Source organism: Ictidomys tridecemlineatus, chromosome 13, assembly GCF_052094955.1.
Source record: "Ictidomys tridecemlineatus isolate mIctTri1 chromosome 13, mIctTri1.hap1, whole genome shotgun sequence".
In the NCBI taxonomy this organism is placed as follows: Eukaryota; Metazoa; Chordata; class Mammalia; order Rodentia; family Sciuridae; genus Ictidomys; species Ictidomys tridecemlineatus.
In genome coordinates, this window is record NC_135489.1 from 25,118,252 (window position 1) to 25,133,781 (window position 15,530).

General features: G+C 54.2%; 1 protein-coding gene across 2 annotated transcripts in view; it reads left to right on the top strand.

Annotated features, from left to right (window-relative positions):
* Positions 1-15,169, top strand: part of Zbtb7c (zinc finger and BTB domain containing 7C) — a 321,065-nt gene extending 305,896 nt beyond the window's left edge. For both annotated transcript variants that reach the window (XM_078030065.1, XM_078030066.1), the window contains 2 exons: positions 867-2,090; positions 12,202-15,169. In XM_078030065.1, the coding sequence (XP_077886191.1) occupies positions 883-2,090; positions 12,202-12,853 (1,860 nt within the window). In that variant the 5' untranslated portion in view covers positions 867-882 and the 3' untranslated portion in view covers positions 12,854-15,169. The remainder of the gene's footprint in view (positions 1-866; positions 2,091-12,201) is intronic.
* The last annotated feature ends 361 nt before the right edge of the window (positions 15,170-15,530 follow it).

The window sequence follows — 15,530 nt, forward strand, 5'->3', positions numbered from 1 at the left end:
AATCAGGGTGGTGTAGAGGTGCAGCCTTACACCATCCTACAGTTGAAAATGCTAAATCAAGCCATCCATCAGGCAGGACCACCCATAATGACAAAGGGGGGTCTCAGAAGAAGATTCTTCCCTGGGGGTTTATAAAACTGGGAGGCTAACAGAATCCAGACATGATAAATTAATTAGCAATGTGCTTGCATCTATGTGGGTTTCAAATGTTTATTTATAACAGAAACAGACAGACACAGATAAGATGTTAGTTTTAAAAGTCAAAAAGATCAAGTTTTGCAAATGAAAGGAAACTCCATCAGCTACAGTCCAGGAGTAGGGGCAGGTGACCAAACAGATGCCAGGAGGCTCCACCCACTTGCTGATAATGAGCCATAAAATTGGTCTTTAGCTTCCTGGGATCCAGTGCAAAATGGGAGTCTGTAAGGAGTCTGAGGACTTGTGAGACAACCAGAGGGTTTCCTAAGCAGAGGCACCCAGTGGTCCTGTGTGGGAGGTGGACACTGTGCCCTGGGCGGATAGAATAGCTGGCTCTCAGGAAGTCGTTCATGCTGGCATTCCCAATTCTACATTTACAAAGTGAAATTTGGTGACTCAAACCCGCCAGGAGTCTCTGTGGCCTTTGCTAAGCAGTGCCCGGGAGACACTGACTCCAAGAGTCCAAGGGCACAGAGAGAAGCGCCAGCTTGAGCCGAGCTGTGAATTGCAGGTGAGGTTTGGCCAATCCCAGAGAGAGGAGGGCTGGCTTTCTCCTGCAGGATGAGCCTTCCGCCCAGCAGAGGGTGCGGAGGAGCAGGGGGTCCAGAGTCTCAACGGAGTCCTCCCTGGCAGTGCTCACTAACCCTCCTCCCTCTTCGTGTCCGCAGGGCTCGGGCGGAGAACATGGCCAATGGCATTGACGAGCTCATCGGCATTCCCTTCCCCAACCACAGCAGCGAGGTGCTGTGCAGCCTCAACGAGCAGCGGCACGATGGCCTGCTCTGCGACGTGCTCCTGGTGGTGCAGGAGCAGGAGTACCGCACGCACCGCTCGGTCCTGGCCGCCTGCAGCAAGTATTTCAAGAAGCTCTTCACGGCCGGCAGCCTAGCCAGCCAGCCCTACGTGTACGAGATCGACTTCGTGCAGCCCGAGGCGCTGGCCGCCATCCTGGAGTTCGCCTACACCTCCACGCTCACCATCACCGCCTCCAACGTCAAGCACATCCTCAACGCCGCCCGGATGCTGGAGATCCAGTGCATCGTGAACGTGTGCCTGGAGATCATGGAGCCCGGCGGCGAGGGCGGCGAGGAGGACGACAAGGAGGATGACGACGACGACGAAGACGACGACGACGAGGAGGACGAAGAGGAGGAGGAGGAGGAAGAGGAGGAGGACGACGACGATACGGAGGACTTTGCTGACCAAGAAAACCTGCCTGACCCCCAGGACATCAACTGCCACCAAAGCCCCTCCAAGACGGACCATCTCACGGAGAAGGCCTATTCAGACACACCCAGGGACTTCCCGGACTCCTTCCAGGCCGGCAGCCCTGGCCATCTAGGGGTGATCCGGGACTTCTCCATCGAATCTCTGCTGAGGGAGAACCTGTACCCCAAAGCCAACATCCCTGACCGGAGACCCTCCTTATCTCCATTTGCCCCAGACTTCTTCCCACACCTCTGGCCGGGAGACTTTGGTGCCTTTGCCCAGCTGCCTGAGCAGCCAATGGACAGTGGGCCATTGGATCTGGTCATCAAAAACCGGAAGATCAAGGAGGAAGAGAAGGAAGAGCTGCCCCCGCCCCCTCCCCCACCCTTCCCTAGCGACTTCTTCAAGGACATGTTCCCTGACCTGCCTGGGGGACCACTAGGCCCCATCAAGGCAGAGAACGACTACGGTGCCTATCTCAACTTCTTGAGTGCCACTCACCTGGGGAGCCTCTTCCCACCCTGGCCACTGGTGGAGGAGCGCAAGCTGAAGCCCAAGGCATCTCAGCAGTGCCCCATCTGCCACAAAGTCATCATGGGGGCCGGGAAGCTGCCGCGGCACATGAGGACCCACACCGGGGAGAAGCCATACATGTGCAACATCTGCGAGGTCCGCTTCACCAGGTGCGCAGCTGCAGCAGGGGCAGGGTGACGGTTTGCTGGGGACAGGGCCAAAGGCATGGAGGGCCAGGGATGGAGAGAGAGCCCCAGCTAGATCCTTGTCACGTGTCAAGTCATTGCTAGGCCGGATGCTAGGCATTACCTAGTGTCATGACTTCCAAACCCTTTAGGGAGCTAAAATATGTTCTCATATTTTAGGTGGAAGTTTAAGATGTGAGTCAGGTCAGAGCTGAGCTGTTCCAGGGTGAAGGGCCTCAGCACCCGGTTTGCCTGGTCTCCCTGTCTCCTTTACCACTGCAAATCCACAGAACCCAGGCTGGGCTCCCCAGAGGGGTGCAGCTCTGCTGTTTCATTTGGAGAAGCCACAGTTCTTCTTTATTAAGCATGTCCTGCACACTAAGGGTCCTGGGAACATAGGCAGGCACGATTACCTTTGTTTCCAGTCCACTTCCTGGCGGGTAGCTGGCCCCTTAAGTGTGCAGCTAGAAAATGATAGGCAACTCGAACCTCCATCCATGTAGAACGTCAAAGTCTGTGACCAGGAGACTGCCCCCTGTAGGCCTTTCCTTCATCCTTACAGGACAGGGCTCCCTGAGTGTTCTCTCCTTTGCCTTTCCATGTTGAAAGAAGTATTACTTTACACTGTTATAAGATTTGAAGTCAATACACTGTAAGTTTTTGGTCTCTCAGGGACACCATCCCATTCAGCAAACATGTGTCATGTACTTTGTGCAGCAACTTTTGTGGTCAAAACTGACAGGTGGGATGATGGGAGGTCAGCTCTGTCCGTTGCCAGGTTTTGGAAGGCTTCATTTGGGGAGTATACAGCTTGATGGTGCCATTGCTTTCTTCCTTCTTTGTGTTTTATTTGTTCTTTTTAGTTACCCATGACAGAATGTATTTTGACTTCCACACCTGGAGATAGCTTCCCATTCTTGTGGTTGTGCATGATGTGGAGTTTCACTGGTTGTATATTCACACATGAACATAGGCAAGCTATATCCCGTTCCTTCTCTGTCTTTCCTATTTTGTTGGTGCCACTGTTGTTCCCTGGTGTGAGACTGATCTCAGCCACGTCCACAGTAGGGAAGCTCAGATAAGTGGTCTGGCCCTGGGGCTTGGTCACTTCACTGTGTCGGATGTAGACAGAGCCTGGTGATACCAATCCTGCCACCATAGCTTACTAGGCCAGGTCCTTTCCCACTGCCACTGTCCCCTCAAAGAGCTCACCTTGACAGCCCCCCCCTTATTTTAATGTCACCACCACCACCCTTCATTTTCTTGAAAATGTGCCTTTGGGGATTATTTGGGGCTCATTCCTTTAATTTCCCTCCGTGGGCCCAAAGCTCTGGCCTTTGAGGACAGAGTGAAACTTTTGGTTCAGGGTGGATATCCAGTGCAGGATATCCTGTGTGCTTTTCCAGAAAAAAAAAAAAAAAAAAAAAACAAGATGAGTCTTTAAAGTGATGAGATCTGCTGTTGGGTGACTTGGGTGGGAACTCAGAAATATGTTCCAGTCCAAATGACATTGCTGAAACAGCTCTGTGGCTCTGAAGGACACTACTCATGGCTTCCAAGGGAGCTTTGGAGTCCTGCTTACAGCTGCTTCTGTGGGGGAAACCCCAAACAGAGTCTGTCCCAGATGCCTCCAGATACAGGGGAGGGGAAATCTGCAGGATGTGTCCCCTTCCTCTTAGCCACTCACTGCTAATGGGCCCAGCCACCTGCCAATGCTGACCCCAGGGCTTCCTCCCTGGCACCAAGTTGCCTTGCAGCTTTTCCACGGGCCCTGCTTCTTGGCTGACTCCCTGCCACGATCCATAAAACACCTTCCCCTTCCTCCCCACCTGGAGGCTCTTTAGCACTGGTGGCTGGGATTCCCGTGGGCAGTGCAGTCCCCACTTCTCGCTCCTGCCTTCTCCTGGTTTCACTTACCCCCCAGGGCCAGGCTGGCACAGCAGAACAAGGTATTAACCAAAGCACAGAGTGACAGGAGGGAGGTAAACCAGAATCAGAGGAAGCCAACCCAAGTATAATTCATTCATCTTCAGTAAGAGCCTTGCTCTAACCTGAATCTTCCAGGCCCTTGAGAACAACTTGAAAGCCAGACCAGATCTGCAAAGCCAGCCTAGAATCAGCCCAGAGCACCCCTCTGCCCAGCCAGCTCCATCCCTAACTCCTGTGCCTGTCCCTTGGCAGGTGGCTGACTTTGGCAACACCTCTCCCTTCAGGGGACACCCAGGCCAATGGCTTCAATGGGAGATGTGTCTCAGGATACCACACAGTGAACCCACCTGGCACCCAGAGCCCCCTGGTCCTTTTCTTCCCCATCTCCTTCTCTCTGGGCCTTTCTGCCATCAGCCCCCTGTGAGGTCCACCCAGGTCTGGCCAGTGTGGGGGCCCTGACTTCCCTAGGGAAAGTTTAAAACTTGGCCAGTCACTGAAGACAGACCTCTCACCCTCTCTGGGCCACTGGAACATTCTCTGGGAGTAGGCCTCCTGGTTTGAGCAGTGATGCTGTTTTCTATTGAAGGGTGACGTTCCAGAATGCCCCCCCCAACATATTCCTGATGGTCACTTAGGGTGGCCTCTGTGTCTTCCTACTCCTCCAGGCCACATCAGCCCTGGGGCAGTTCCGGCCACCCAGCCATCTGCCCTGGCAGCCCTCGGTTACTCCTGCTCCTCTTGCTCTGCAGGCAGATGACCATCTGGGCCCCAGGCCCGCCTCCAGCGGCTGCAGCTGCACTCCAGCCCCCACCAGACCTCCCCTCACTTGGCTCCCACTGGGCCCTGACCCTCCGGAAAAAGAGCAGACAAGCTCTGGGGGCCCCCTCTCCCAGGAGCGGAGAAAGCCCAGGGTCAGGGGGCAGAAGGGGTGGAGAGATTGTTCTGGCCTGCTCCCATCAGGGACGCTATTTCTCACCGTGGGCTGCTGCTGCTGCACAGCCTGCTCCTCACCCCTTCCCACACATTCCTCAGAACCGCCCCTCCTTGGCTTCCCACTGCCTCTCCAGGACTGTCCCGGAAGGATTCTTCCCTGTCCTCTAAGAGTCCCGGTCCTGGCCTCTCCGGATTGAAGTCCTCCTCCCTGAGACCAAGTCGCCTTGCAGCTTTTCCACGGGGCCCTGCTTCTTGGCTGACTCCCCACCATGATCCATAACGCCTTCCCCTTCCACCCCACCCGGAGGCTCTTTAGCACCGGTGGCTGGGATTCCCAGAGTCCCTCGCCAGGCCAAGACTCGACTGGCCCCCACAAAGGCTGAGAGGGACCTGACACTCTGCCCTCCAGGAGGCCTCCTCTGGGACACTGTTTCGCCACCTGGGGTTGGGGTCCTTCCTAAATTGCAGTAGAGCTCCAGTCTCTCGCCAGACCTCATTTCCTCCCTCCTCAACACTGGGAGGAGCTCAGGTCCTCTGACCCCCCTCTAATCCACCCCATGGTCTTGGAGGCGGTTGCCCTTCCCCTGCCTGGTGGCCCTTTGGCCCAGGCTCTGAGTTATGCGTCCCAAATGCCAATTCCCAGGATGTCCACATCCCACGGCCATCTTTCCTAATGCTTTCAGCAGTCACACCCAAGAGGGGGATCTAAGGGACCACCCTGAGGCCCTGCCTGCTGCTGGGCCTCTGAGAGGAGGTCCTTTCCCCCCACGGTGGTATGGTCTCTTCCTTGGTGTCGGAAACCTCACCTCTTAGGTGGCTCCAGGTTTTGGCCAGTCCCACCAGTTGCCTCACCATCGATCTGTTCTAGATATAAATACCCCTAGGCAGGGGATCACAGGCTTCACCCAAACTGTTTCTACAGCCCCCCTGCTGTCCCCACCTGCTGTGGTCCCCTGGTAGTCACTGGGCTCTGAGTGCCTCCACGTGTGCCAGGTGTTCCCAAGCCTGTGTTCATTAGGGAGCTCGTTCCCTGGTGAGGGGAGGGGATGGGGGCCTGGGCCTAATCCAAGGCACCATTTCCCTCCTGAAAAAGGCTGGAGCCGGCCAAAGCTCCTGCCCCAACCTGTCCCGCTCAGGTCAGACTCAAGACAGAGAAAGAGCTCAGGACAAGGTCAGAGGTAGTCTGGACCAAGGTCACCCCAGCCCCCTCCCCAGAGTTCTTCATCCTCTACTCCCAGAGGGTGTGGCAGCCGGAGCAAAGGTGAGGACTGGGGGCTCTGCCAGAGGTGACACCTAGGATGGCCCCTGAAGAACAGGGAGCATGTGGCCCATGAGGATACCGAGAGACACTCCTTGCTTGCTGGCCCTTCTGTGCCTACAGTCACTATGGGTGGTGGCCCCTGCACACCTTGTTGTCCCAACTGCAGCCGTCACTGCCAGTGGGACCTGACCCTGCCCAGAGAAGGCCTCTGCACTACCTCCTCTCACTTCCTGCCACATGGGTCCCTGATCGCAGGCCATGGGGACCTGCCTCCTGCCCACCTAACCCTTTGGCCAGGAACTCTTACAGAGTAGACAGGCCATCTCCCTCATGCAGCCCCTGCATGCCACCCACAGCCTGGCTCACATAGGTGTCCCAGCTGTGTCTGCCAGAAGAGTAGAGGACGCAGAAGTGTTCAAGACCAGAAAGAGGCCCGCCCTGACCCAACAGAGGTCCCACGGAGGCCACGCCACCCTGGGAAAGGATGGGGACCTCCACTGTGAAGGAATTTACTCTGTGATGAACGGTTTCCTCACAATCCCCTCCAACATCCCCAGAGCTGCCACTGTTAGCCTCCACACCTCCCACCCCCACCCAGCCTTGAGCCCAATGCTGACCACCCTCTGCTCCCGGGCAGCTGCCAGCTCTCCAAACAAGGCCTGGCTTTCTCTTTCCTTTATCCTCTTTCCAGCCTGCCCCCTCCCGGCAGTTCTGGGAACCTTGTTAAGATAAGGTCATGTCTAAGCAGGAAGAGAGGTGGTCTCAGACCATCTGGTACCAGACAGGAGACATGGCCCTGCCTGGGAGCCTTTCTGGAAGTCTCCTGAGGACTCACTCATCTTTCCTGACAGTGAGCTGGAATCGGGGCTGCAGATGGAGCCCGGGACACTGGCCGGCCTCTGAGGCAGGGGAGTGGAATGAGATGGCAGATGAGCAGAATGAAGGTCAGGGAGGAGGCTCAGACCTAGGGCTGGGGAGTTCTGGAATCAGCCCTGCTGGCCACTGGTCATCAACACACATGTAACTGGCGCTCACTCTGCCTATGCTCAGTGTTGGGCACCTTGTGACGTACAAAAGAGCACCCAACAAGTGCTTCTCAAAGCGGGTTCCAGCACCCTCCTTGCCAGGTGCTGGGTGAAGGCTGCAGGAGGCACCGTGCAGAGTAACTGTCACTGAATGAATGCATGCATGCAGGGCCCAGTGTCTCTCAGCGGATTGTGGGACTTTGGAAAGAGCACCAGAGTGGTCATCAGGAGGCCCAGGTTCAGGGCCTGGTTCTGCTTCTGCTAACTGTGTCACCCTCTCTCAGCCTCGGGTTCCCAGGTGAAACTTATGGGGGTAGATAGATGCCCCCTAAGGTCACTCCCAGTTTCCTGATTCCATTTGGCCTTCACAGCTGAAGCAAGCACCTGAACCATGCGACAATCAGTACTAAGGGGAATTTCCGTGAGGTTTGGAGCTTTTTGCATTTGCTAGAATTTGTATCACTTGCTGCTTCTGGTTCTGGTGGGGAGGGGCAGAGATGAGCAGTGTGTGTATGCAAGGAGTCAGCCACACAGTGGCCCTTGTCCTGGAAACAGCACACACATGCAAGGTAAAGGCAGGCCTTGCCAAGACAGCCTCTGGACAGGTGTTCTCACCTATCAGGAATGCTGGAGGTTGGCGCAGGGCCTCAGGCAATGCATGTGTGGTGTATTGGTCCTCCTTGGCTCTTGACCCACTGGGAGGGCAGTGCAGACACATATGAGACTACCAGGGGACAGAAGAAGAACCACTGCCACCTCATCTTTTCTAGTTGCTCCCACTTTGTCCCTCAGGTAACCTGCCTCAAAGGGCAATGCTTAGGCAACAGATGCATGGAAAATCAGGGAGCTGAGCAACAGCCCTGGGTGGACAGCACAGAACTACACTTGAGTTTGACCTTGAAGCATTAGGGGGATTTGGAGCATGAGACATCTAGCAAGGCAGTTCGAAAGAGTAAACTAGGAGATGAAGGAATTGGGTGCAGGGTGGTGGAGGGCTGAAACAGGGGGTTTAGGGCTGGGAAGGAAGGAGCACACTGATACCTGGCCTTGACCTTCTGGGAGGGCCCCCAGGATGGAGTATCAGTGTGCAAACACCAGATAGGCCCCAGGGAAAGGAGCCAGGGTTTATAAGAGCCTCCATCCTGTGGCTGGCTCTGTACTGGGGGATCAACAGTCCAGTTCTGCAGGCAGGTGTTCCAAGATGCAAGCTTGGCTAGAGTGTGGCCTGAGAGAACAGCATAATCCATGCAGCACGTAGGTTCAGTGCTGGGGTGGGGGATGCTGCAAAGTGGAGCAGAGAGAGTTTAAAAGAGCTTTAAGTTCCAAGCTAAGGGATAAGTTAGCACAAGGCCAGTGGGAGCCTGGGACCTTTAAGTCAGACCCCAGGAAGAGATAACTAAGAGCCCACTCACTGTCTGAGACCCATACTTGAGCACATCCCAGCAGAACTCACACTGCTCATAAACAGGCCAAATTCACAGAGAAACAAGAATAGAAGAGCTTCGTGCACGGAGCCAACCAGACAAAACAGGATGGGAAAGAGATTCCTCAAATCCCCATTACCCAGATGCAAACACTCTTGGAACACCAGAGGTTAAATGGTACAGACCGGCTCCCACTTTACAGGTCAGGGAACAGGTCCAGGCAGTGAACCTGGTCTGGCTCTTTGGGGCACTCCTGACCCAGGCCAAGCTCTGCCAACCCACCTGTCATGACATCCATGTGGAAAGGTCATCACATGAAGAAGGAGATTGTGTGACCTTAGAATGCCATTCCCCATCTGGTCCTTGCTCATCTTATCTTGGAAGTAAGGGAGTTGGACTCCATCAGGTTCTGGGGACTTTTTCAAAGTTCTGGGACCTTTTCAGGGTTCTGGGAAGTGCACTGCTGATGACATAGGTGCCTGGACCCTGGGACTCAGACACTGAATCTGAGTATGGGGACAGTGCTCCTGGTGAGCTCCATGATCTCTAGCGTTTTTCCCAGGACTAGATTGTCCTAAGCTCTGCCCACTCTCTGCACCCCTCACCCAGCTCTCTGGACTCTCCATCAGGGGAAGACAGCTCTGCCCAGGGAGGGGTTCCTCTCACCCACCCTGCCCTATTTCAATGGTTGCAATCTGTACTTTCAGACCAGCCCTTGTAGGCTGCAGGCCAGGAGTCCTTATGGTGAAAATATTTGCCTCCAAATAGCAACCTTTCCAGAGTCATTAACATAGTGCATTCACCTGCCCAGAGCAAGTACTCAACAAAGGGTCATCAAGATGCCCTACATTGCCACTGATTTATTTTAGATGCCCTAATGAAAGTTTGAGAGAAGTTGTAGATATTTACAGGAAGGCCCTAGACATTTGAAGATTCACCCTTCACATCATCTATTGTTTGAGAGTTACCCAAACAATCAATACTATGAACTGTGTGTAATAGTGATTTTAAAATACACACATATAGGCTGGGCATGGTGGTACACACTTGTAATCCCAGTGGCTCAGGAGGCTGAGGCAGGAGGATCACAAGTTCAAAGCTAGCCTCAGCCAAAGCAAGGTACTAAGCAACTCAGTGAGACCCTGTTTCTACATAAAATTCAAAATAGGGCTGGGGATGTGACTCAGTGGTTGAGTGCCCCTTTGTTCAGTTCCTGGTACCCCCCCACACACACACAAAAAAAACAACCATCCACACACATACACACATACACACACATTTGTGTGTATATTTGGATATGTGCATACATATACACACATATCCTAATGCTGGGGTAAGGACTAAATGAGGTGACTGATGGTTCTGAGTGGAGCCCTCTGCCAGGCCTGGTGAGGGAGTGAGCCAGTAAGTGAGCCTGCTAGTCCACCATCCATGTGGCCATCAGAGCCTTGGTGAATTTGTAGAGTACAATGAAAGCACACTATGGGATAGAAATGGCACTCTGCCCCCCACATCTCTATGTTTTTGCACAGTTCACAGAGACGTGGTGAGAAAAAAGGCCCTGCCTCCTAGGCCTGAGTTCTAGTCTCAGCTCCACCATTACCCTCTGGTGATCTCAGCCAGTTTCCCTCACTGGGCCTCAGTGTGCCACCTACAGAGTGAAGGATTCACTGGGGCCAGTGATTCTCAGTGTGGGGTCCGTGGACCACCAGCAGCCACAGCAGCATCGGGCAATTTGTAGAAATGCAAATGCTCTGCTCCTCGTCCACCCCAGAACTGAATCAGGAGCTGTGGGAGGCACCCAGCACTCTGTCATATCAAGTCTTGATACTAGTTCTCATGCAACACTCAAGTGTGGGACCCACAAACCTGGATGCCCTTAAAGGCCCCCTTTCTGCTCAAATCTCCAATGGTCTGCATTACAGTTACCACCAGGGTGGTGAGCAACTGGGGTGGGCAGGGGTATTGCAGCAATCACAGCAGGGAAGGCTGGTGGGTTGTGGGAGAAAAGAGGGTCTGGTATGTGGAGGAGACTAACCTGTTTCAATCAGTAAGACCAGTAAGACCCCCTTCCTCCCCCTTCTCTCCCTACCCACTATGCACTCTCCCTCCCCACCTCCCAGAAGCCCTCTAGCCCTCCAGTGAGCACAGGAGGGAGGGTCGGCTCTCTGGTCCACCTCCCACCACCAGTGTTCACAAGATTCTCTTCTCTCCTACTCCATCCCTTTTTAATGAGAGCCAGTGAGACCTCTAGTGGCCACGGAACACCAAGGCAGTTCCTGCTATATCCTGGGGTTATACCAAGGGTGATTTAAATCTGGCCATTTTAGGGAGGATACTTAGGATCCACATCTGCTCTGACCTCAAAGCTGAGCCTAAAATTACAGGCAGAGACTCCACCCAAGCCACACCTGCGGGAAGGAGGTGGGAAACCATATGCAGGCTGCCTGGCCTCCTGGCCATCTGGGGGAAATACAAAATAATCCTGAGAGGACTTCCTGCCGCCCACCCGGCTGCCTCCACCTTGGCCAGGCTGTGCTGAGCTCTCAGACCTTAGGAAAACAATCCCAGGATGCCAGTTTTCCTTTCAAGACCACCAGGAGGTGTGTTGACTGTAGCTCACACAAACCCAGGCTCTTCATGGGTTCCAGACAATGGGGAGTGATGTCTGGCCCTAAATTCTGCTCTGTGCCAAGAAGTTACATAACTTGTTTAAGATCACCCGGCAAACTGGTGAGGGTCTGCGGATAGAGCAGGAGCTGCCAGACCCCCATGGGAGCCCCACCTAGGCCATGCCTTACCTCTGAATAATACTCCTAAATCCCAAAAAGCTTCGCCCAAGATTAGGCTGCATTCCTGCTGCACCTGGCTCTTTTGTAAACCCTGAAATTGTCTGCAGACAAAGAGGAGAGAGCCCAGGGCTTAGGATAAGAAACCACAGTGCAGGAGGCTTGAGCAAGGTGTGCCGGGCCTCTAGAGCCTGCAGATTAGTGCTGAGGACAGACAGATCTCAACAGCCTGTGGGCTGGGATGGGACCGAGACCCGAGCACGAAAGTACAAGGATGAGCCCAGAAGGAAGGCTGTTGCTTGGAAAGAGTGGGTGTGAGATTAAAGTACAACCCATTATCGGGAGCAGTTGCTGCACAGCAGAGGGCTAGGCCCAGAAGCTGATTTGGGGGGTACAAATCTTCCCCAGTAAATCTATTTTCCAGTATGTAAGACAGGCCTTTGATAAACAGTGGGGTGATTCATTACCTGTACTGGTGTGTAAAGGGAGTAGGGAGGGGCGTCTTCCAGGACACTGCTCCTTTACTATCCCTCTAATCCAGGTGAGGAGCTACACCTGTTTGGAGTGGGGCAGAAGTTTGTGGCCTTAGTTGAAGGTAGATCCTAGCATGTGCAACACTCCTGGGGTTTATGACACTAGACAATAGGCGGCCTTAGCCGGTTCTGGAAGAAGGGCAAGTAAGGGGCCTTGAAGAGTGTTCCTAGCAGAGACTGACTCCCGGGTTCTGCATTGCAGGCAGGACAAGCTGAAGATCCACATGCGGAAGCACACAGGGGAGCGGCCCTACCTGTGCATTCACTGCAACGCCAAGTTTGTGCACAACTACGACCTCAAGAACCACATGCGCATCCACACGGGCGTGCGGCCCTACCAGTGCGAGTTCTGCTACAAGAGCTTCACGCGCTCCGACCACCTGCACCGCCACATCAAGCGCCAGAGCTGCCGCATGGCCCGGCCCCGGCGCGGCCGCAAACCCGCCGCCTGGAGGGCCGCCAGCCTGCTCTTTGGCCCTGGCGGCCCAGCGCCCGAAAAGGCGGCCTTCGTGATGCCACCTGCGCTGGGCGAGGTGGGCGGCCACCTGGGCGGCGCCGCCGTGTGCCTCCCGGGCCCCAGCCCCACCAAGCACTTCCTGGCGGCACCCAAGGGCGCGCTGAGCCTGCAGGAGCTGGAGCGGCAGTTCGAGGAGACGCAGATGAAGCTGTTCGGGCGCGCGCAGCTGGAGGCCGAGAGGAACGCGGGCGGCCTCCTGGCCTTGGCGCTGGCCGAGAACGTGGCCGCCGCGCGGCCCTATTTCCCGCTGCCGGACCCCTGGGCCGCGGGCCTGGCCGGCCTCCCAGGGCTCGCTGGCCTCAACCACGTGGCCTCCATCTCAGAAGCCAACAACTAGGCTGGCCTTGGTCAACCCCAGCTGGCCAGCCCTGTCCTCTCTCCCAGCAGGCCCAGCCTGCCCCACCCAGTGGGTCTGAACCTTTATTTCACAAACACAAAGGGAAAACGAGAAAATACACACTAGCAGGATTGTATTTCCAGGGCTCCAAGGCAGCCACCTCCCTTTTGCTGGTGTCTGAGATGGGCATCTCCTCCCAGGGATCCTGGAGCAGGGCCTCCTCTCCTTGGCTATTTATCTGTCTTGCACAGAAACTCACAGGGGCCCATGCCACAGAGGAGGGCCACATGGCTGGGTGCATAGGAACACTTTGGAAGCAGGTAGAGCTATAAGGAGGGGATTGCTTGGCGGGAAGGCAGGCCAGGTGAGCAGGAATGAGGGCAGTGTCCTGGGCACACATCTTGCTTGGCTCCCCACTGCCTTATGGGGGGTCCCTCCCAGCCCTGCTCTGAGGATGGTATCCTAGTCTCCAGACATCCCGGGATCCTTTAGAGAAATGCCTGCCTGCCACCCAGAATGAAATGCCTTACTGGCAAGGAGGCCTCCTAGAGCCAGGAGCCAGGCCACTGGAGTCTGGGCCCATTTTTTTTCTTCCCTATCCTGTGACCTTGGACAGGTCAACCCTCTGTGCCTCCGTGTCACCTGCTATGAAAGGGGTTGGTGATTTAGTGTCCTCTCCCCTGACCACCACACTCATACCTGCCAACCTTCCAACGAGAGTCCTTGAAACTGTAGAAAGCTTGCATCCCAAAGTCCCTGGGGAAACCGCTTCTCTTACTGGACTTAGTATTATCACCTCCACTTCAGTCTTAGCACTGTTAGCATAGGTGAGAAATGTGGCCCAACCAGATGAGAATGAGAGAGAGGTGGGGCCGGAATCACTGCTTGTCCACAGGCAGCTCTGGGGGCTCACATTTCCCTACTTCCCTACCGGCCACTGTTAGTGTCTGGACCCCTGGGAACGCCAGTCAGCATTGTCCCACCCCACATGCCCTCTCCAAGGCTGTACAGAATCTCTTGGAACCTGTGGGGCCAAATTGAAGGGCTAGGGCCTGCTTTCAACACCTAGCAGCTGCCTACCTTCACCCTGACTCCTAGAGACACAAAGCGCATAGTTACCCAGGGGTCACCTCTTCGCTTCTCGAGTTGGGGGCTCTCTGGGCCTTGCTGTTGCTGGTGATGGCCCCTTTGCTGTGCTTGAGCCCCTCACTCCCTTCCTCCACCCTCCTGGATGAAGCTGCCATATTGGACCCCATCCCCATTTTGAGAAAAGAGCTCAAGGTAGAAGGCAGTAGCCTTTGGGGCCTGAAGGATGTCCCCTAGTTAGGATGTCCCATCCTGTCCTGGCCCTGGGGTTGGTGGCAGATCCTGAGAAGGAAGACAGCTCTGCTGGCCCAGTGCCTTCCTGACTGCTCTCTCCTTTTCCTCTCTTCTTTTTCTTGCTGAGTTTGCTTTGGTTTCTCAGTAGCCCAGAGAGGACAGTGCATCCGCCCAGAGGGCCCAGGGCTGGAGCCCCCAGTCCCTGAGCTGTGGTTGCAAGAGACTTGGCTCTTCCTATCGCCTTGGCTTTTTCCTGAACAAATAACAAAAATTAACAAAAAGGCCAGAGAAGACCACAGACTCTGTCCCTCTCCCAGCTCCCCAGAAGAGACTCCCAGACTCCTCCCTGTGCCACCAGCTGCCATTCCAGCCAGGCAGAATGGCCTCATATCCTGTCCCCATCTCCCCAGCCATCCTCTACCTGGGATTCCAGGCTCCATTTCCAATGCTTCTGTCTGGGACCTGCCAGCCAACATGGCTCATGCCTCCCATCAGCCAAGGGACTGGGACCGAACCAAACTTGAAAAAAAAAAAAAAAAGAACAAATTGGAATCCGGTGGTGTTGTGGCTTTTGTTTTTATTTTGTAAAGGTAATGACTTCTTATAAACTCAGTTTTTCAGATGACTGGTTAGTTCTTTCTGTTTTTTCTTGGCTGCAGTTTGGAGTTGTATATTGTAAAATATCCAAAGATGTCGAGTACTGTATGATCAAGAACTTGAAGCAAATGGGTCGTGGGGGGAGGGGGTTGGATGTGTTTTGTTTGTTTCAACTTTTTTTTTTTTTAATGTTTCTGATTTCTCTGTCTGTGGGAGAACTTTGGAATTTTTTCTATTTATAACTCTTTTTATGTGACTGCTCTATGTAAAATGACACTCAGCAAAAGTTTGCCTTAGTGATTCAAGGGACAATCTTCCATAACTTTGGTCGCACGCTGCATCCTACCAAGCAAACTCTCAGCTAATTTTCTGGCCTATTTATTAAACAGTATTCATTGACTTGATTAAATTATTCTTGGGGGTCGCACTTCTGTGAGATGTGACTGTGGGAAGTTCTCGGGACAACAAGCCAATCTGTAGATGGTCAGTGCTTAAGGTTTAGGCTACTGAGTGCCCCACATTTAGAATAGTGTCGAAGACACCTTTACAGAAATATAAACCTTTGACCCTTATTTAATCATTTGAAGGACAGTGTTTGAGGAAACACAAGCTCTGCTTGCCTCACTCCCTGGGGAAGTCTGATATCCCCCTTTGGATTCTCATTTCAGGTATCTGGGTGCTTAGAGGGAGGGGGGAGACCAGAGCTCAGCTCTCCATCATCTCACACATTTCAGCTTTGGGCAGCACCCTTAGATCATAA